This window comes from Pelodiscus sinensis, chromosome 2 (genome assembly GCF_052426305.1).
Source record: "Pelodiscus sinensis isolate ZL-2025 chromosome 2, ASM5242630v1, whole genome shotgun sequence".
Lineage (NCBI taxonomy): Eukaryota > Metazoa > Chordata > Testudines > Trionychidae > Pelodiscus > Pelodiscus sinensis.
The window spans coordinates 141,834,119-141,856,845 of record NC_143053.1 but is presented as its reverse complement, the minus strand read 5'-3'; the positions used below and the strand labels follow the sequence as shown (position 1 = coordinate 141,856,845).

Sequence of the window (22,727 nt, the reverse complement as noted above, 5' to 3'; positions counted from 1 at the left end):
GGTTGCCTCTATTGGTACTGCCTATCAACGCAAGAAGCACTTGTGTCCATGTAAAGTATGAGCAGGGCTTGACAAATTGAGTAGATTTCAGCCGGTCTCCCCATTCACCGGCAGCACACGCATTCGCAATGCGGGTCTTGCACACGTGCAGTGTGGGGCTGGCGAGTAGATTTTGCCGACGTTTGTCAAGCCCTGAGTATGAGGATACCTTGGGTTGGTATACTGGAGTGCTATGCGCTACTGTTTAACACACAGCCTTTGGGGAAATTTTTTAAATGTGTTGAGTAATAGAAATGAATTGCCCAGGCATCTTTGGGTACTAGAGGTCACACAACTTTCTCCATTCTGTAATGCAATCCATATCTCATCATTTCTGTTTCTTTTTAAACGTAAGACCCACAAATTGTGTGGCACTTTTCAGTTTCTGCCATCTATAACAGAAGCATGGAGCCCACAGAACTTTCTGATATTGTAATGAACTTTGCAGATACAGGCGACACAAACCTCTTGGATTTGCATACCTACCGGAAGACCACAACAACAGAGGACATAGCAATTTCTACAAGGACGGTTTGCTGGGGAGCATGGTGAAAACATAGCTGTGAATCTTCTTTATTGAACTCCTGGTAAAATATGTAATTTTCAATAAAGAAGGTAAATAAAAAGGATAAAAGACAACCTTGTAGTTGTAGCTATATTTGATTTTTTTTTTATTTGGCCTTGTATCCCCTTAGCTTTTATTATAGTGGAGGAATAGCTGTATAATATTTATCCAAATCTTAATGTTGTTTTCAAAATTCCTCTCTCATAGTGATGATTTTAGGAAAGCCCATTTTACTTTAGGAATGGACTTCATAGCGTCTTGACTTTGAATCATAGAACACTAGAACTGGAAGGGACCTCGTGAGGTCATTGAGTCCAGTCCCCTGCCCTCATGGCAGGACCCAGTACCATCTAGACCATCCCTGATAGATGTCAGTCTAACCGGCTCTTAAATATCTCCAGAAATGGAGCTTTCACAACCTCCTAGGCAATTTATTCCAGTGTTTAACCACTCTGACAGGAAGTTTTTCCTAATGTCCAGCATAAACCTCCCTTGCTGCAGTTTAAGCCCATTGCTTCTTGTCCTACCATCAGAGGCCAAGGAGAACAATTTTTCTCCTGCCTTCTTGTGACACCCTTTTAGATACCTGAAAACTGCTATCATCATGTCCCCTCTCAGTCTTCTCCTTTCCAAACTAAAGAAGCCCAATTCTTTCCTTCATAGGTCATGTTTTCTATACCTTTAATCATTCTTGTTGCTCTTTTCTGGACCTTCTCCAATTTCTGCACATCTTTCTTGAAATGTGGTGTCCAGAACTGGACACAGTACTCCACTTGAGACCTAATCAGCGCAGAGTAGAGTGGAAGAATGACTTCTTGTGTCTTGCTCACAACACTCCTGTTAATAATGCATCCCAGAATCACGTTTGCTTTTTTTGCAACAGCATGATACTGTTGACTCATATTTAGCTTGTGGTCCACTATGACCCCTAGATCCCTTTCTGCAGTACTCCTTCCTAGACAGTCGCTTCCTATTCTGTATCTGTGAAACTGATTGTTCATTTCTAAGTGGAGTACTTTGCATTTTTCCTTATTAAACTTCATCCTATTTACCGCAGACCATTTCTCCAGTTTGTCCAGATCATTTTGAATTATGACCCTATCCTCCAAAGCACTTGCAACCCCTACCAGCTTGGTGGTATCTGCAAACTTCTTCTGGCTTTGCTGTTACTTCTACACCTGCCTCTCCCATAATATTCAGAATCCCCTGGCTTTCTTAAAAACAGATAATTAAATAGAGTGGCTAATTTGTCTGCAGTGATATCTGATGTTCTTTTGTAAAACTCAACTGAGAAGCTATCTGGTCCTGAAGATGTTTGTATTACCATTGATTTAAATTACGTCTATAAATTTCTTACTCTACTGGCCTTTGTATATCTACCATCTCTGCTCTGAAGTTATTTTTGGCATGTTGATCTCTTTGATACTAAACATTCCTGCCTTCACACCCTACATACTGTTTTAATAATCTTTGTATAAAATATGCTTGAGAGGTATCCTTTGAAAGCTAATAACTTGCTAAGCATTAATCTTTTTGTGTGATGTATGTATGTAATGGATATGAAGAGTTATGACTACATATGCTAGAATTATAACTAAAGTGTGTTCAAACCAGGTATGTTGGGGTAGTTGTTAAACAGGTCTATCCTGAACAAAGGAATGGGTGTTTACCTTAGTTTACATATAAGCAGTAAATAGACTCCTCAAGGCAGGAGCAGCATGGATGGGCTGAGATGGGCAGATAAAGTGCTGGCACTTGACAGCCTCCTGGCCAGACCTGTCAGGATCACCTGTCAGAGGCTCCAAGATCTACCAGTAGATTCCGATCTACTGGTTGGTGACCACTGTACTAACAATTAGGGGAGAAGACAACATGGCATCTATACTCAACTGGAAAGAAAAGCTTGGTCTGAACTTAATTTCTCAGACAAGTCCATTTTGAAGACACATGGGCCTATAAAGGTGAGGGACTGAATCTCAAGTGATAAGTAATTGAATCAAATGATGTTATACAATATTACTGTGTCATACTGTATCTGTCCCCTGAACTTTAGGTTCCCCACGCCTGCCATATACGAACTCAGTGCTGTGCCTGAAGGGAAGGATGCATTTACCTCCAGTTAAATAAATAAGCTACGATGTGTTCTTGTGTCTTTAGGGGAATGGTTTTGGAAAAATGTAGGACTGGTAGTTATGTTAGTATGAAAGTCTGCATCCTTACGTTGATCGTTTTTTTACAAAGCTATAAAGGATGTTGTACAAAATATGCCTTGTTGAGGTATAATTAGAAAACTCATAATGTACTGATCATCATTTTCCTGGTAACATATCAGAGGGGTAGCTGTGTAAGTCTTTAACTTGAAAAAACCTTCAAATTCCAGAGTGATTCTATAGTACCTTAGAGAGTAACCAAAAAATATAGGTGATATCATGAACTTTTGTGAGCACAACTCATTGGGTAAATGTGTCAAATTTGCATAGACACAGTCACACTGCAGGAGCTGAACAAAGATGTTTCCTGGATGGGCAGTTATATTCAACACCCAAATGGCATCAAAAGCTAAGTATTGGATACTTACAGCCCACTCTATTAGCCTCATTTAGCACAAACACTATAATTGATAGGTTTTTCCCCCTTCCCTTTCTCCCTTCTTTTTATACTTTACATTTTGGGGGTTTCTGTGTGCCTCTTGTTCCACTCTTCATCTGAAGGAGTGAGTTGTGCCCACGAAAGCTCATTATACTATCTATATTTTATTCGTCTTTAAAGTTCTACCAGACCACTCATTTTTTAAGGGTTTTTTTTCTGGTAAAATGTGTGGCACCATTGTATATAAACTTGTACAGTTTTACTGTATGACATGGCTTAGACATGCTCCGAGTTAAGAAAAGCAGGAACAAACCTGTTCCTCAAAAGGCAAACTGATGCCTCAGTCAGGTGTCTACAAAATCAAATGGACTATCACCTGGGTTAGTGGACATTCCTGGGCAGGAAAAAGAGTGGGAGAGAGAGATTTCCCTGCTGGAAAAAAAGTAGTTGGAAGTTCCTATCCCACTGACTTTCTGTCTGTTGAACCCAAGCTGGAAATGATTGTTGATGAGGAAAATATATTAACAGGGGTAAGGGGCATCCCAAATCCTCTCTCCTTTCATCTCCACTCATGGCATCCACAACACTGGGAGGGCAAAGGAAGAGACTGGGTTGGACTAGACTAGGGAGAGATCCTGGGTGAGAGATCCAGCCAGCAAGATGAGATTCTTTTGCTTTAAAGTCACTTAGCTTGTTAAGTTGGGTAATAGTGTGCTTTCTACTGTTTATTTCTTTGTAACCAATTCTGACTGTTATGACTCATTACTTGTAATCTCTTCACATCTATTTTCATGTAGGTAAAACAATAAACCAAGTTTATTATCTACACCTGTGTGTGTTTAGATTGAAGTCTTTGAGAAACTTCATTTGGGATAATGGGATTTGTGCAGATCACTTTATATTAATGAGTGACAAGCGTTATATGAACTTGTGTTGTCCAGGAGCAGCTGGTCAATAGAAGACACACATTAACGGGGGGGGGCAGGCAGGCGGGGCCATGATGTGGGACAGGGAGTTTGCTCTTGTCGCCCTGCTGTTGTAATTCAAATGGCTGGATTATAACTCTCATAGCATATTGCTGGGGATGATTTATTTGCTGAAGGCTGCGCATGAGCAGGCCAAGAGTGGACAGCAGAAATATTATCTTTAGATATTTCTTTTCTCTCATGATGTCCATCTACTTACATAGTAAATGAAACAACCATAGTTTTAATTCTGGTGAAAGTTCTTAGTCAGCTTTGAGGACTGTAAAAATAGTTAATTCAGTCTACCTGGCTACGTCTACACTACAGCGCTAGTTCGAACTAACTTAGTTCGAATTAGTTAATTCAAACTAAGCTAATTCGAACTAACGCGTCTAGAACTAAAAACTAGTTCGAATTAGCGTTTTGCTAATTCGAACTAGCAAGTCCACATTGAGTGGACTCTGAACAGGGCTTAAGGATGGCCGGAAGCAGTGCCGGCAGGGCATCAGAGGAGGACTTAGAGCATGGAGATGCTGTCTCAGGCTATCCGAGGGCTGCGCTTAAAGGGTCCCGACCCCCACCCCGGACACACAGTTCTAAGGGGTGCCCCGCTTGCAAAGAAGTTCTGGCTTGGAGTGCCCAGAGTACCCACACATCACACCACCCGGCCATCAGCCCGGCTGCACTTGCCGCAGGCTGCCATCTGGGGAGAGGGGGCAATTGGGGGGCTGCAGGAGAGCTTCCACCCCCAGAAGCCCGCAGAGCCAGCCCAGTCCTCCCCATCGGGGGCTCGTACCCCATTCCTCCCTCACCTCCTTCCACTTACCCTTCCCTAGCCCCCCTTCTTCTTGATGTACAAAATAAAGATAACGTTTCTTCCAACATTGACTCTGTCTTTATTGAACAAAACTGGGGGAGACTGGGAAAAGGAGGTGGGAGAGGGGAAGAGAAAGGCTGGGAGAAGGGAGGGCAACTAACATGATCAGGGGTTGGGAACAGGTCCCAGATGAAGAAAGGCTACAGAGACTGGGACTGTTCAGCTTAGAAAAGAGGAGATGGAGGGGGGACAGGATAGAGGTCTCTAAAAGCAGGGGTTGGGTGGAGAGGGTGCATACAGAAAAGTTCTTCATTAGTTCCCATAAAGAAGGACTAGAGGACACCAAAGGAAAGGAATGGGTAGCAGGCTTGAAACTAGTAAGAGAAAGTTGTTCTTCACAAAGCAAATAGTTAACCTGCGGAACTCCTTGCTGCAGGAGGCTGTGAAGGCTACAGCTAGAACAGAGTTTAAAGGGAAGTGAGATCAAGTCATGGAGGTTGGGTCCATGGAGTAGTCTTAGCCAGGGGGTAGGAGTGGTGTCCCTGCCCAAAGTTTGTGGAAGGCTGGAGAGGGATGGCATGAGACAAATGGCTTGGTCACTGTCTTCGGTCCATCCCCTCCAGGGTCCCTAGGGTTGGCTGCTGTCAGCAGACAGGCTACTGGGCTAGATGGACCTTTGGTCTGACCCAGGACGGCCATTGTAAGCTCAGGGCTCAGGGTCGGGGGTCTCAGTGGACCCCCTCGATTCTCTTGCACACCTGCTCCTGGATGGCCAGGCTGGCAGCTATCCTGCCCGAGCCGGCCACTTTCCTGTGCCTAGTGCGGAGATCGTGGACGAGGTCCACGATGTCCGCACTAGCCCAGGAAGGTGCCCGCCTCCTGCGGTCCCGGGCAAGCTCCCGGGAGCCGCCAGCCTGGTCCCGGGAAGAGGGGGTGGGCTGGGGGACATCGGGTGGGTGGCTCTGTGCCGTGCCAGGTGCAGGGTCTGCTGGCTGGGTGCTGGCAGGCTTGCACCTGGCACGGGCACCGTAGCCAGCCCGTGCCCCTTTAAGGGGTCCGGGGCCGGGAGGGGGGCATAGAGTTTCCCTGGTGTTGGCCAGAGTGGCCACCAGGGAAACCTGGGGAGGGCTAGCCTCCCACTAGTTCGAATTAAGGGGCTACACACCCCTTAATTCGAACTAGCTAGTTCGAACTAGGCTTAATCCTCGTAAAATGAGGTTTACCTAGTTCGAACTAAGCGCTCCGCTAGTTCGATTCAAATTCGAACTAGCGGAGCGCTAGTGTAGCGCCTATTACAGTTAGTTCGAACTAACGTCCGTTAGTTCGAACTAACTTTGTAGTGTAGACATACCCCCTGAGTACTCTTCTTTGGGGAAAATCTGTGGGTGAAATAAGCACCAGCATGGATTTCCATTTCTTGAGATAGAGAGAAGATCTTTTGTCTTCATTAGTGAAGAACTGATGCCTTGCACTGACTTCAAAGTAAAATGTATTTGTAGCTCACCTACTAATGACTTCATAATTGACATCAGAGTGTTTAGTCCAGTGATACTCAGACATCAGTAGTTCAGGAGCCAGATTAGCAATCAACATTACCCAACAGAGTGTGAATTCATTGTTTCATTTGATGTAGCACTATATATTCATATTTAAACAATATGATGGGAAATATTTATCTTATATATGTGTAGCATACATTATTCTCACAGCAAAGTAACTGATCAAGTCTTAATATTTTTTCAACTATAATTGATTAATAACATAGCAAAGGATTCCTGCTTGATTAATAATTAAACCACACAGTATTAGATCAGTTAATAATTTAATCACAAAGTATTTTCATATTATGTGCTGCAAAGAGCTACAGACACACATTATAGAGCCATTTTCTGCTCTCAAGCCTCTGTGTGTTGCTGATGTAGCCTCTGCCCTGTATGAAGACTTAGCTTTAGCCTGTGTACTCTTGTGGTGAGTTGTGAAAAGGGTGAGTGTGTTAGAATTTGTAAGATGGGGAGAAAAAAGAAATGATTCTCTGTAGCTTGAAGGGTCTTATACCAGGAGCTCTTGCTGCTCTTCGCAGTTTTATGGGTGAATTCAATACTTTTAAATATAGACATCCTTGCACATTTAGCAAGCGTAGTTTTAGGGAAACTTCTCCCTGCCACTTTCCGTTGTGCGGCTCTTAAAAATTTGTCCTGCTGACCCAATTTTTGAATTACTTTCCCACCTGTTGGGAATACTTTTCTTACACATGAGATGTTAGTCATGTTCTCCAGAGTTTCTCTTGGAGTAGGGGTAAGGGTTTGCTGGTATGGATTGACTTCATAGGTTTAGGCTACCTACACTAATCAGTCCACTGAAAACTTTGCCCTAGATTAGTGATCACTAACCAGTAGATCAGGATCTACCAGTAGATCTTGGAGCCTCTGACAGGTGATCCTGACTGGTTTGGCCAAGAGGCTACCAAGTGCAGCACTTCAGCTGCCCCTCCACTCACTGTCATGCTGCTCCTGCCTTCTGCCTTGGAGCTGCCCATACCTGGGAGCCTCCTGTTTGCGGTGCAGAGAAGGGAAGGGAGAGGAGGGGATGCTGATGTCAGGGTGCTCCCTCTCCCACTCTGTATTCTATCTCCAGAGAACGGGGGGAGAGGGGGCAAAGCACAACAGGGCTTGGGATGGAAGGAGTTTTCTGGCTGCTTTTGAGAGTGGTACAAGGCCAGGAGAGGGGTGAGTCTGCCTTAGCCCAACTGCACCACCACCCAGGAGACATCTGTGGTAAGCAGTGCCCAGCTGGAGCCAGCTCCGATCCTCTGCCCTAGTAATTAACCCTCTCTTGCACTCCAAACCTCTGCCCCAGCCCTGAACCCCTTGGACCCAAGCTCTCTTACAGAGGCTGCACCTTGAACCCCCTCCTGTACCCCAACTCCATGCCCCAGGCTCAGCTCAGAGCCCCCTCAGACTCCAAATCCCTTAGCCCAAGACCCTCTGCCCCTGTCTGGTGAATAGGAGGGGTGAATGAGGAAGGGAGGATGGAGTGAGTAGGGGCGTGGCCTGGGAGAAGGGGCACAAAGGAGGCAGGGCAAGGGTATTTGGGTCTGAGGTAGATCCTGCATTGCACTTAAATTAAAAAAGTGATCTTGTGCTTAAAAAGGTTGGAGACTATTGCCTTAGATACTGAATCTTCAGAGGGGTAGCCGAGTTAGTCTATAACAGTAAAAACTTAAAAAACAACAAATAGTCTGGTAGCACCTTAAAGACTAACAAAACATGTAGATGGTATCATGATCTTTCATGAGCAAAACCCACTTCTTCAGATGACTGGAGTATAATGTTTTGGTGGTTGTAGGCTCTTAAAGTTCACTTCTCTGGAGTCTTCCTCGTCTGGAGTAGCTTTAACTGAATAGCAGTCTGAGAATAAGTTTGGTAAGTAGTGTTGGTCAAACCAAAAAGTCACAAGTTGTATGTCCCTGGTGAAAGGACTATGTATATTGGTCCATAAAGCACTATGTACTCCTAAAGACCACTGAACACTTAATTTTTCTTCAAGTAGTGTCCCTGTGAATGCTCCATATTTGCATCCTTGTGCTTTTTATTAGAGAATATAGGTAGTGGGTTCCTGCCCATGAGCTATCCTCCCCTTATGCTTGGCAGTGAGGCTAACCAAAATTGCATGCACAAATCCCCCCTCAGTTCCTTCTCAACTGCCCTGGCTACATATGGAACTTTAGCTGCTGATTAGCAGATCATTAACTTTCAAAAGATTTACTAATTTGTTTTCCTTTTCTTAGAGTTTCCTTTATATTTGCTTTCTTTTATTGTTTTAATTAAAAATCTTTAATTTAAACTTTGTTTTTTGTTCAGCCTCCCTTACCCAGTCCCTCTAGGCTGGGAAAGTCCTTGAATAGGATATGCTTAGTTCACTGGACTTCAAGAAGTATCTCAGCTGTAAAGAATCCATCCTGGTCACAGATGGATTGTGTCCGTTGCCCATTGTGTCCGTTGCCTTGGAAAAAAATCACATTCCCCAGAAGTACGGTTTATGTCCTCAGGTAAAACCATAATCCAAAAGAGAGAAAGAGCCGAGACTCAAACTTCTTCTAATGTAAACACTTTCAGACCCATACCAGGAATCAGGATGATTGGACTCTTCTCCACAACCCTCTACATGTAAGGGAGATGAATCTTAGAGGACAACCAAGAACCACTCCCAAAAGCTTCCAAGAAAACAGCCATGAGTCCTCAAAGTGAGCCCCAACCACACCCAAACAGTCACTGGCCCATTCAGTATCTTCAGAATTAATGACACTGAGGCCATCTAAACCCAATACCCAGAGCTTGCATGGTATTGTCTGAATACACCAGAGCACATTGAGCTGCCTATAGACCTAGTGGGCGTAGGCAAGGAAACATTGGTACCAGCATAATAAGAGGAAGATAGCAATTGCCCTGTGGAAGTTCCTTCATTGGCACCCCAAACAGTGGGAAATGGTTCAGTCAGCACTGCCATCTTCAACTCTTTCCATACAAATATTCCAGCACTGTCAGCCACTCCTGGTACTGATGCTTATGGCACTGCTAGACCTCCTATACTCGAGCCCTTCGGTATCTGATGTTCAGGTACCAAGTTGGCCTTGATCTCCAGATTTCCCATTTAAGTATCATGTAGTGCACCCCCATTCTCTAGTAGTGAGTCAGACAGGGAACAGGAAGATGTAGTCTCCCATCGCTCCTTCAGTGCACCCTATGATACCCATTACCAACATGGATCTCAATTGACTGTCATTCTGACCCACAACCTCCCTGGTATGAGTAACCATGATATCAATCACTGGCATCCTTCCCAGCATAGTGGCCTTGGCACTAGGACCCTTGGCAGGCACATAGGCATTGTGCCTCTCAAAGATCTGGCATGGCTTATGAGGAGCCAACAATGCTCAGATAAACAAAGCATCTTGCCACCAGCTTGCAACGTACCCTTACAAGCCATAACCCAAAAATTGGTCTCTGGTCTAGGTGGTGCTTTGTCCTGCCATGAGTGCAGGGGACTGGACTTGATGACCTCTGAGCATTCCTTCCTGTTCTGTGAGTTTACGATCCTATAATTGGAAGTCCCTTCATCTCAGTGAGAGACAGGCTTACTCATCTGCCACCTTACAGTTTGATATCATAAACTATCAAGACTTAACTGCAAAATCTGATTTTATCCATTGTTCAAAAATCATTTCCTTTATTGAGCAACTCCCAGATTCTCACAAAGACAAATTCAAGGCCATCATGAATGAGGGTCAACTAGCGGCTAAGATGACATTCTAGGCTGTGCAAGATGATGTTCCATCTCCATTGCCATTGTGATGTAATGAGCCTCTTGGCTGCACTTATCGGGTTTTTCTAAAGAATTGCAAACAACTGTGGAGGAACTTCCCTTTGAAGGCACAAAATTGTTTGCAGACAAGTGAGGCACTTCCCTCCATACACCGAAAGACTTAAGTACTACTCTTCAGTTGCTTGGAAATTTACATATCTGGACAGGAGAGAAAATAGTCCTCAGCCCTCATTCAGACCCTGCTTATGGCGGTATTTAGTAGGGATCTTGCAACTGGAGTAGCAACTACTCATTTCCCCCCCCCCCCCCCCCAAAGTAGGCAATTTGCGTACCTTTTTCCGATAGATCATTGTAGTGTAGACATAGCCTCAGTGGGTCAAAGCCAAGGATGCAAGATTCAGGACAAACTCCTGAGAAATAGATCAGATGTACCCCATACTAGTAGTTATTCTATCATTAGATTCTACCAAGCCAGTACAAAATTGAATTTCTGTCTCATCACATTGTTTAACAAGAAGTCAGAGATACAGTCTCCTTAGGCATTCCAGCCCTTATCTCACCACCCAGACACTATGATGAGTGATTACTGAAAACCAATTTAATCACATAGGGTATGTCTACACTACAAAGTTAATTCAAACTAACGGACGTTAGTTCGAATTAACTTTGATAGGCGCTACACTAGCGCTCCACTAGTTCGAATTTAATTCGAACTAGCGGAGCGCTTAGTTCGAACTAGGAAAACCTCATTGTACGAGGACTAAGCCTAGTTCGAACTTACTAGTTCGAATTAAGGGGTGTTTAGCCCCTTAATTCGAACTAGTGGGAGGCTAGCCCTCCCCAGCTTTCCCTGGTGGCCACTCTGGGCCAAACCAGGGAAACTCTTCTGCCCCCCTCCTGGCCCCGGACCACTTAAAGGGGCACGGGCTGGCTACGGTGCCCGTGCCAGGTGCAAGCCTGCCAGCACCCAGCTAGCAGTCCCAGCACCTGGCACGGCTTGAGCCAGCCACCCAATGCCCCTCAGCCCTCCCCTCTTCCCGGGACCAGGCTGGTGGCTCCCGGGAGCTTTCCCGGGACCGCAAGAGGCGGGCACCCGCCTGGTCCAGTGCGGACATCGTGGACCTCGTCCACGACCTCCGCACTAGGCACAGGAAAGTGGCCGTCTAGGGCAGGAGAGCTGCCAGCCTGGCCACCCAGGAGCAGGTGTGCATGAAAATCAAGGTGGTCCACTGAGACCCCCGACCCTGAGCCCTGAACTTAGAATGGCCGTACTGGGTCAGACCAAAGGTCCATCTAGCCCAGTAGCCTGTCTGCTGACAGCGGCCAACCCTAGGGACCCTGGAGGGGATGGACCGAAGACAGTGACCAAGCCATTTGTCTCGTGCCATCCCTCTCCAGCCTTCCACAAACTTTGGGCAGGGACACCACTCCTACCCCCTGGCTAATACCACTCCATGGACCCAATCTCCATGACTTGATCTCACTTCTCTTTAAACTCTGTTCTAGTTCTAGCCTTCACAGCCTCCTGCAGCAAGGAGTTCCACAGGTTGACTCTTTGCTTTGTGAAGAAGAACTTTCTGTTACTAGTTTGAAGCCTGCTACCCATTCCTTTCCTTTGGTGTCCTCTAGTCCTTCTATTATGGGAACTAATGAAGAACTTTTCTTGATGCACCCTCTCCACCCCACTCATGCTTTTATAGACCTCTATCCTATCCCCCCTCTGTCTCCTCTTTTCTAAACTGAAAAGTCCCAGTCTCTTTAGCCTCTCTTCATATGGGACCTGTTCCAAACCTCTGATCATTTTAGTTGCCCTCCCCTCTCCCACCCTCTCTCTTCCCCTCTCCCACCTCCTTTTCCCAGTCTCCCCGAGTTTTGTTCAATAAAGAGAGATTCTATTTTTGACCACACGTTTTCTTTTATTTTGTACATAAGGAAGGGGGGCTAGGGACGGGTAAGTGGAAGGAGGTGAGGGAGGAATGGGGTACGATGGGGAGGACTGGGCTGGCTCTGCAGGCTTCTGGGGGTGGAAGCTCTCCTGCAGCCCCCCAATTGCCTCCTCTCCCCTGATGGCAGCCTGCGGCAAGTGCAGCCAGTCTGATGGCCGAGTGCTGTGATGTGCCCAATGTGGGCACTCAGGGCACTCCAAGCCAGGACTGCTTTGCAAGTGGGGCACCCCTGAGAACTGTCTGTCCGGGGTGGGGGTCGGGTCCCTTTAAGCACAGCCCTCGGCTAGCCTGAGGCAGCAGCTCCATGCTCTAAGTCCTCATCTGATGCCCTGCCGGCACTGCTTCCGGCCATCCTTAACCCCGGTTCAGGGTCCACTTAATGTGGACATGCTAGTTTGAATTAGCAAAATGCTAATTCGAACTAGTTTTTTAGTCTGGATCCGTTAGTTCGAATTAGCTTAGTTCGAATGAACTAATTTGAACTAAGTTAGTTCGAATTAGCGCTGTAGTGTAGACATACCCATATAGAGTCTAATCTCAAGAGGTCAGCCACATAACTAAGTCAATATATAACACAAATCTTATCCAATAATCACATTACCACAAATTCTTTAGTAAATAAAATATAAAGGTTAATAATAAAAGAACATAAGTGAGTAAAATGGTAATAGCTCGTATACATACAGTAATGGCAATCTTTTTATACCATGTTTGGAGCAAGACTTCTAGCTTGTATAGTCTCTTTGGTAACATCCTTAGTTCAATATAAGGAGTTCAATATGCTACTCCTGATTGTGAATCCATAGCCTAGAGAATAATGGCATGAAAGAGGCACAGTGGAGTCATTCCAGGGTCTTTTGTATCCTTTGCTTTGTGCCTCAAAATTTTCTGTTTCAACAAAGCTCACAGCCCAGTTTGTGGAAAGTTGGCATCCAAGGTCACGTGAGCAAATAACATGCTTACATTGACTTGTTGATCCCTAAGGGGGTTACTATTGGCCCCTTGGAAGCTGAGGTATCTCCAGGAAGGACCATGTGGCCGGAATGAGTTTTTTCTGTGAATCATTGTTGGAGTGAAGTGTCCTTAATGGGCCATCCAGCTTGACTAGTCCATTCACAATGGGCTGGCTAGACTGAATGTAAACTACTATTAGCCCAGGGACAAATATATTTAAGATACAGGTATATAGCCAATATTCATAACTTCAGATAAAGCAATGATACATGTATTTAAACAGGATAATTTTATTTAGCAAATTATAACTTCCCTATTGACACCTTACATGATATCCTTTGTATAAGTTTTATTGGAATTGTGTAACAGTGGCAGTATTTATGATATACATGGTTATATGTCAGTTATACACTGTCACAATCCAAAATGCAAGTCTCCTGACTATCTCAGCCTTCCTTCAAGAGATCCTTGGAGGCCATCAGTGTCCAGGCAAGTAGGACCCCCACTTCAGGAGGCTGCTGCATGCTCATCTTGAGCTGGAGAAAAATGGCGCCAGAAGAGATCGGTGCTGCTCTTTTTAAATCTGTGTCCTCTATCAGATCAGCAGAAACCCCTATCAGGTGACAGTTGCCAGACAATCTCTCCCCTACTACACCTGTTTTCCTGTTTAGAAGCTAATCTGTGGAGTAGAGTGATTACAATTCAGTGGTCAAGCCCTGAAATTAACTCATCCTGTAATTGTAGGCTTTGCCCCTACCCATGTTGGCATTTCATTCCAATGTGGAATTGAAAGGACAACTGAGAAGACAGAAGACTGCACATTCAAAACAGACTTTGCAGCTTGATACAGATACACTCAGAGATACACTTCATAATCTCACACAGAATTCATAAAGTGTCCAGAGATTCCCCAGATCATCATAGCACACTTAATAAAAAATGTAAACCTTGCACTTGGTGTGAAACCTGGGGAAGTTACTGTTGGTTCTTATTTCTGGGGAGATACCATTCCATAGTTTCAGACCAGCCCCAAGGAAAGCTCTGTCTTCCATAAAGACAAATTTTGCCCTTAGTTTAGGGCAGGGATGGGGAACCTTTGGCCCACAGGCCTCATGTGACTCACCAGAGTTAATTTAACACTCCCACTGGCGAATGGTGGCCCGGCCCACACCACTTCCTGCAGCTCCTATTGGCCAGGAATGGTGAATCGCAGGCAATAGCAGCTGCAAGTGGCCATACCTGTGGATGCTCAGGTAAATCTGTCTTAAATCCTTAAGCTGCTCAGGTAAATAAACAATCTGGTGGCCTGCCAGCAGCTAGCCCTGGTGAACTGTATCCAGCCGGCATGTGAGAGGTTCCCTACCCCTGGTATAGGGAGTGCCATTATGTTTGAGGAGTGAAGTTGTTGATGCCAGTCTTCTTTGTAGACTCTAAGGTAGCCTCTTAGATACCCTGTGCCCCAGGCTGTCGATCATCTTGAAGGTAAGGACCAAAACTTTGCACTTGATTGATATTCTATGGGAAGCTGGTGTACAGGTCTAATGTGCTTGCGATAGCCTGTGTTGGTGGTGTTCATCAGTTTGTACCAGCTGGAGTTTCATAAAGACTGGTGTCTTCATGTGCTATTTTGTTGCTAATAATCATATCAACGGCATTTGGATACAAATTTGTTTTGGAGATGGGCCTACTCCAGTATACTTCCTAGGTAAAACGGCCTGTAACATTTTCCTAGGTGTGTTGGAATACTTTGATATTTTTCAGACAGGACAGGATTACATACACTGCAGAATGTAATCCTTTGATTAATTTCAGACAGATATGTTCTCCTCAAGGGGTATTACTATGACATTAGGAATTAGAGAAGGAGTTGTCATAGAAATGTTGCTGTTGTACATACAATGAGGGCACCTGTCTAGCTTGTGACATAGGATCTGCCTTTACTTCTGAGAGGATAGAGGTTTGAGAAGCATCTATCTTAAATCCTTAAGCTGCTCAGAAGGAAACTCATAACTGTAAGCGCACACATTTTTTTAATTGATGCGAAAGAGCCCAGATGGATCATTTTGTACCTCAGATAATATCTGCCTGAGTTAGTTCTTTTATCTGGCTTACAGTCAGGTTCTCTTGGACCAACGTGCAAGTGTTGTTCACCATCACTGTACTCAAATGTAATTCTCATCGCTTCTTTATGTCATGTTTTTAAATATATATCAGATAGCAAATTAAATTTTTAATTGTTTTACCCTGTGGAATCTGTGTCTATATTTGTAGATATTCTTATCATCCATCTTAGATTTTAGCCTTCCATACAGATGTATTATACATTATTCTAAATCTCCCATTTAGAAAGTCTTTGTGTGAAATAAATTTATTATCAATGAAGGTGTAACAGTGAATATGGGGTTAAAGGTTATTCATGCTTAAAGGAAGAGCCAGATTTAATATTTGAATCTAAGATTTGATCATAGGGCATCACCTTTTCAAAGTAATAACATGCATTTAAGAACAATTCAAGTGTTTGTGATAAACTGATTAAAGTTGTTGAGTATTTGTTTAAATATATTCAGAATGACTTCACATAGAAACTTAAAATCAGAATAATGCTTGCAGTTAAAGAAAACTGTTTACAAACAACAGGTTTAACTATATTTGCTCTTTAACATGAAATATAATTAGGATTATATATTTGACCCCAAAAGAAATTAGCCTCTGCATAATGAAATACCTATTGGATTACAGTAGTAATATCATTTGTTGCCTATATACAAAAGGTTCTATGAAGTTGTTGCTTGGGATAGCAGGGCACTGGACTCAGTGACCCAGAAGGTCCTGTCCAGTTGTATGTTCTTATATTTTCTTAATGGAAATATTTTCTAAAATAAGATTTCTATTAGTAGAAGTAATAAATATAGTAAGCTGCAGGTGCAGTTTGAATCGTCCTACTCAAAACACTGTACCCCATGGTAAGGGCAGGGCCTAAGTTACTAACGTCAAATGTCTTTATCATTGATAAAGATCATGTAGCTTAATTCTGTTGGGAGTGGACTGCTGTGAGAGTGCAGCTTGGCTTTGTGTCATATGCATACTTTAAACTGCATGAAGCCTTGATGACTTGCCTCAGGATTAATCCACTACTACAGAGAGATAGGATTTGAGGTCTTACACAAAACCGAGAGTCAGGGGACAACTGTCAGCTTCCTGCTCTTTCATTTCTTGATATCTGAAGAGGTAGCAGGTTTTACTTTATTTTATTATGAATGAACAGGATTATGAGGAAGGCGGGCCAAGCATGGGTGAGTCTTTTTATTTTATTTTTTAAAATAAAAGTGCTTTATATTTGACAGTTGATACAGTTGTAGTAGCTGGGAGTCCAACAGAAGGTACTTCAAAGGATTAGGCATTTTTACAGGTTATTTTCATTAAAAGTATACTGTACTTGATTTTAATATCAATTTGTTTAGTAAATTAAAAAAAATAAATTTTTACTGTTGACAAGATGGTTGAGCGGTGCAGTATCAGAATCCTCCATTATGTAAAAGGCTTAGAGAGAGACAGCTTAAGTATTTGTAATTCTACTTTTCAGTACAATTTAAATAAACAATGCTAGTCACTGATTAAATTGTGTATTGCACAGTTTTTGTGTGCGCATTAGATTATGGTAATATCTTTGTAAAGTTATTTAACTTTAGCTTGAATAACTTGCATTGGATTGATGAAACCTCTCAACTCTAGTGTTCATAAATAAACACAGGCAAAATAGATACACTAACTCTTTACTTACACATTTTCTGAAGAGAATGGTTTTTTTTGTGGGGTTTTTTGTTTTCTTTAAATTTTGAAATTTAAACCTGGTAATTGCTGTTTTGAATTTTGGTTTGTTATACAAACTAATCCAATATATAATTACATGCAAAAAATACTTTAGGTTAGGACACAAATTTAACTTTGAATTTCATTGCTGTGCTAAGCTTGCTTATAATTTTCTCTATTGTGCCTAGACACTGAAAGGTATCAGGCATCTAACATCATAAAAATGTTGTCTTGGAATCTGAAATATTTAGTCATGATGAAGTGAGATATGAGAACAGTTTCTGTCACAACTTTATATTTCCTTTTATCAGCTTATATTTCAAACTACATTTAGTTTTTTTAATGTTTCATTATTTTTACAGTTTTTAAACAATAAAAATACAGGGGAGGTGGGAGCGAGGAAGAGAGGAAAAACACCATCTTGTGCATCTGATGTACAGTTTCTTGTAAATGTAATTTGGGTTTTAAAAGATGATTATGCCGGACCAGGATTTTTTCCATTTGTAGCCAGGACTGCTAAAAGGCAAAACTTGTAACATTAAAAAGAAAGTTATTACATGGCCAGGAAAGCTGCTTTTTAATTTAGAATGATGTAAGGGTCTGAATACTGCAAGGTTGAGGGTAACCAAACCTGAATATTAATTCAACAGTAAGACTGTATCATTCTATATTTAATTAATTTTTAAAGTACATAGATAAATTTGATCAGTTATAATACATTCTTACTAAAGCTTACTTAATGCAATCCTATATTTACAAAAGGATTGTTTCTGAATAAGTAATATGTATATTAACAAACAATGCTACACAAATACAGATTTTCAACAAACAAAGATGTCTTACCAACCATTTTGAGGGGCAAATAGAGACATGTTAAAATACAAAACAACAATAGTAACAAAAACACTAGAACAGATAAAGCCTTAGGCTGTTTGGAAACTAAACCTTCCACTGGGTGCTCTGAAATTCTGAATCTGATTTTTGCCAATGAGCCTTTTATCTTAGATCCAAATAACGGTTAGTAGTGCTATAAAACTGAAATAGAAATTGTCTTATAATTAATTCAGGTAGCTCCAAATGCCCTAAACAGAACTGAATCCTAGGCATTTTGAGACTGGGCAAACACAAAGGATCTCTGCCTGAAAGGGCTTACAATCTAAAAAGTGCAAGCAGGGGAAGGACAAGTGGCGGGATAAAATATGTAAGCAAATAAATCTGGTGAAGAACTGGCACAGCTTTGATGAAAGTGTAGGTTTTTGCTTTTGTAGGCTGTCATCGCCGGCCCTCAGCATCCTCCTCAGAGGAAAGCCACACCTCCTTGCTACAGTTTTGTTTTGTCTTTTAGGGCTTGTCTACGCTACAGAAAAGATTGAAGCTGCCGCAGTCAATCTTCTGGGGTTCAAATTAGTGGGGTTTGAACGCTAATTTGAACTGAGCAGGTGTTCCCATTGGTGCTGGTAGTCCTGTTCTTATGAGGAGTAAGGGAAGTCAAAGGGAGAGCGTGCTTCCATCAACCTCCTGCAGTGTGGACAGCACCAAAATGGGAGTTAAGATACTCCAACTTGAGCTATGCAATAAACGTAGCTGGAGTTTTGTATCATAATTCTAATGTATCCCCTAGTGTAGACTTAGTTTAAATAACCAGGGGTTGGAGAAGGGAGTAGGAAAAGGAAAGAAGAGGAAAAGAAATAGTCACAGCTTATCACCTGCTGCACCATGAACATCAGGCTGGGTTTGAAAGGAGTCTGAAGGAGGATGACATAGTGGTTATTTGAATTTTGTCAGAAATTTTTCCCCATCAGTAAGGGGTAATTCAGGAGGAAGCACAGAGATGGCTTTGGGAGAAACCGACTGATTGAGGTTTTCGTGATTGTTACAATTTCATAAAAATCTCAGATTCCGAACCAGAAAAGAGACTGGGCAGGTAGCCAGATGACAATCATTTATCATAGTGTAGCTTTATAGGACTGTGTTTTTGCATAACCCAGAGGTGGGAAATTTACATTAACCACTTCATAAGTAATCCCTAGGAAATCCACTTAACGCTTATTGTCCCAAAAGTCAGTTCCTCTCTGGCACAATTTCAGTATAGTCCTTTGAACTCTCAAACCTCACACCACATCTCCCCTAGACCAGGTACATACAGTCACAGCCTACAATAAAACACAAGCTTTGCATTTAATATAATGTACTCCCAAAATGCTTACACTTAATTCAGGAAGGTCTTCAAGGATATTGCAGTAAATTGTCACATTTTGTAACAGTCCTGATTGGAGCTTTGGGTTCTAGAACAATGTACATATTTTAAAAACATAGTTTTTATTTCACATTAGGCAATTTAAAGAACAATCAAGGGGAAAGTTCATCACCTATTGCAGGGAAGGAACATTCAAAATTAATTATCTCCATCCATCCACCCACCTACTCAACCTGAAAACCAGAAACTCCTTCAATGGAGTTTGGATTATCCCAGAATCGATGAAGTTGAGCCAGTGAGGAAAACACATTTACCAGCAGCATTCCGTTTTGTTAACGGGGATTTTTAGAAATCTCCTCCTTCAGGTGAGCTCGCCTTTTAGTGGAAAGGCAGGGGGGAAAAAATGCTTGACAGCCCAATCTTGTACCATTGAAGTCAGTGGGATTAAATTAGTGTTTAATTTGGTCTGTTTGGTATTGTGGGAATAAAAAAGAACATTGCTTGACTTACCATATTTCAAGCTGATTTTTCAGGATCCTTCCCAAGGAAAGAAATGAAATATGCAACTCCAAAATTCTGCTCCAGTCACTTCCCAGAGGAGACAGACATTTAAATTAGAGTTTTGCAAGTGATATTTCATATTCAAGTTTTACAAGGGATATTTCATATTCATTTCTCCTATGTAAGATTTCATTTTCTTGTACTAATGCTCCAGAAACTGCATTGTGGTTGACTTAATAGTAAGTCTTTCTGGTGCCATTTTTTAGTTATTCATTTTGTGTTGTTATAATAATAGGAAATGCCATTTTAGCTTTGTTTATTTTGAAAGATTTCCTATAATAAGTCCCAAATTTTCCTTCAACACTTCAAACTATCAGTAAATGGGAGTGTTCGGGGGAGGGGAGCAGGAGCTGGGAATGTGAGCCTAGCTTTTTCACCACCAAACAGAAAAGAAATAACCACTATTCAAACCCGAAACAGAAAGTCTAACTAGATTTCAAAGAGTGTAGGGCCAGAAGGGATCATTAGATCATCTTGTCTGACCTACTGTATATCACATGTTACCAAATTACCCCTAGGCAGAGCCTAATATTTAGGCAGACTAAGGGCTTGTCTGGACTTGCTGTAGTGGTTTAGTGTAGACACTGCCTACACCAACAGGAGGGGTTTGCTGCCTCCACAAGAGGTGGTAGTTAGAGTTGATGGAAGAATTCTTCCATAATTAGTGCTAGCTCTGTCTACATTGGGAGTTAGATTGGCTTAACTATGGTGCTCAGGGTTGTGTGTGTTTCACACCCCTGAACAAAATAGTTAAGGAAACTTAATTTCCTAGTGTGGACCTGCCCTAAAGTATTTCAGTCTTCAGGAGACTAAACTGTCATGTGAAGCTGGCAGAAAGTAAGAGAGGTACTGAGATGCCACGATGCCTATGCAGTGGCAAGGGATTGATGAAGTGAGATATGCCCATCTGATTCTAACATGCAAATCATGCCCCAAGCCAAAGAAACAAACAGTCCCCCTCCCTGTTTTAAAGATCACGTGATATAAAAATGTGATGGTTCTTACAACTGTTTTTACATATGTCTAGGGTTCAATACATGGCTCTGATCTGGTCCCAAATTGATATCAACTGCTCAGAGAATCATAGGATTGGAAGGGAAGGTCATGGAGTTCAAACCCCTAGTAAAAACAGGAACAATCTCAATTAAATCATCCCAGCCAGGGCTTTGTCAAGCCAGGACTTAAAAACCTCTAGGGATGGAGATTCTACCACCTCCCTAAGTAACCCATTCCAGTGCTGCTTCACCCATTCCTCTTATTTTGAAATAACAAGCGGTGCATCTACACTACCAAACCTGTTGTTTTAAAATAAGGGGCTGTTTGTTTTGAAATAACAACTCCTGCTTTCCTTGGGGAATAAGCTTATTTCAAAATGGTTATTTTGAGGGTTATTTTGAATTTAGTTATTGCAAAATAATTTGTTAGTGTAGACTTGTCCCTAATGAAATAATTTTTCCTAATTACCAACCTAATCCTCCCCCACTGCAACTTGAAACCATTATTCCTCATTCTGGCATTAGTCACCACTGAGTGCAGCTTCTTTGAAGACCCTCTCCCCTTCGTATAGTTGAAAGCTGCTATCAAATGCCCCCTCACTCTTCTGTGGACTAAATAAACCCATATCCCTCAGCCTGTCCTGGTAAGTCATGTGCTCCAGCACTCTGAAATTTTTTGTTGCCATCTTCTGGACTCTCTCTGCATCCTTTCTGTAATGGGGTCCCAGAAGTGGACACATTAGTACAGGTGTGGCCTCACCAGTGCCGAATAAAGAGGAATAATCACTTCCCTAGATCTGCTGGTAATGCTTCTACTAATGCATCCCAATATACTATTAGCCTTCTTGGCTACAAGGGCACACTGTTGATTCATATCCAGTTTCTCATCCACTGTTATCTCTAGGTCATTTTCTGCAGAACTGCTGCTTTACTAGTTGGCCCCCAGCCAGTAACAGTGCTTGAGATTCTTCTATTCCAAGTGCAGAAACTCTGTACGTGTCCTTGTTGAACCTCATCAGATTTCTTTTGTCCTAATCCTCCAGTTGTCTAGGTCACTCTAGATCCTATCCCTACCTTCCAGCATACCTACCTTTCCCCCTAGCTAAGTGTCATCTGCAGACTTGCTAAGGGTGCAATTCATCACATCATCCAGCTCATTAATAAAGATGTTGAACAAAATCGGCCCCAGAACCGACCCTTGGGGCACTCCGCTTGATACCACCTGCCAATTTAGCTAGCATTCTATCTCCCTTGCAGTCCATTTATCCAATCCATATTCTTTAACAGGTTGGCAAGAATACTGTGGGAGATCATATAGGAAGCTTTGCTAAAGTCAAGGTATATCACTTTCACTGACCTCCCCATAGCCACAGAGCCAGTTCTCTCATCACAGAAAGCAATCAGGTTGGTCAGGCATGACTCACCCTTGGTGAATCCACATTGATTATTCCCAGTCACTTTCCTCTCATACAAGTGCTTCAAAATTGATTCCTTGAGGATCCCCTCCATGATTTTCCAGGGATTGATATGAGGCTGACCAGTCTGTAGTTCCCTAGATTCTTCTTCCCTTTTTTAAAGAGGGCATGACGTGTACCTGATTGCCACAAGTTTTCAAAGATTATGGCCAATGACTCTGCAGTCACATCAGCCAACTCCCTCAGCACCGTCAGATGCATTAAATCCAGCCTCATGGACTTTTCCATGTCCAGCTTTTCTAAATAGTTCTTAACCTGTTCTTTCTCCGCTGAAGGCTGCCCACCACCTCATCATAACCTCGTCTGTGAAGTCAGAGGCAGAAAAATGCATTGATTACTTCAGCTTTTTTCACATCACGTGACACTAAATTACCTCCCCCATTCAGCAAGGTCCACACCTTCCCTGACTATCTTTTCATTTCTAGCTTGCCTATAGAAATCTTTTTCGTTACCTATCACATCCCTTGCTATCTGGAATTGCAGTTGCGCTTT

General features: G+C 42.6%; 1 protein-coding gene across 3 annotated transcripts in view; it reads left to right on the top strand.

Moving 5' to 3' along the window:
• Positions 1-22,727, top strand: part of SLC12A7 (solute carrier family 12 member 7) — a 164,649-nt gene that overhangs the window by 29,971 nt on the left and 111,951 nt on the right. Inside the window, exon 1 of one of the 3 annotated variants that reach the window (XM_075921510.2) lies at positions 16,221-16,490. The exons of the other annotated variants lie outside the window; for them this stretch is intronic. Within the exon in view, the coding sequence (XP_075777625.1) occupies positions 16,451-16,490 (40 nt within the window). The 5' untranslated portion in view covers positions 16,221-16,450. Of the gene's footprint in view, positions 1-16,220; positions 16,491-22,727 lie in introns of those variants that run through there. 3 annotated transcript variants of the gene reach the window in all.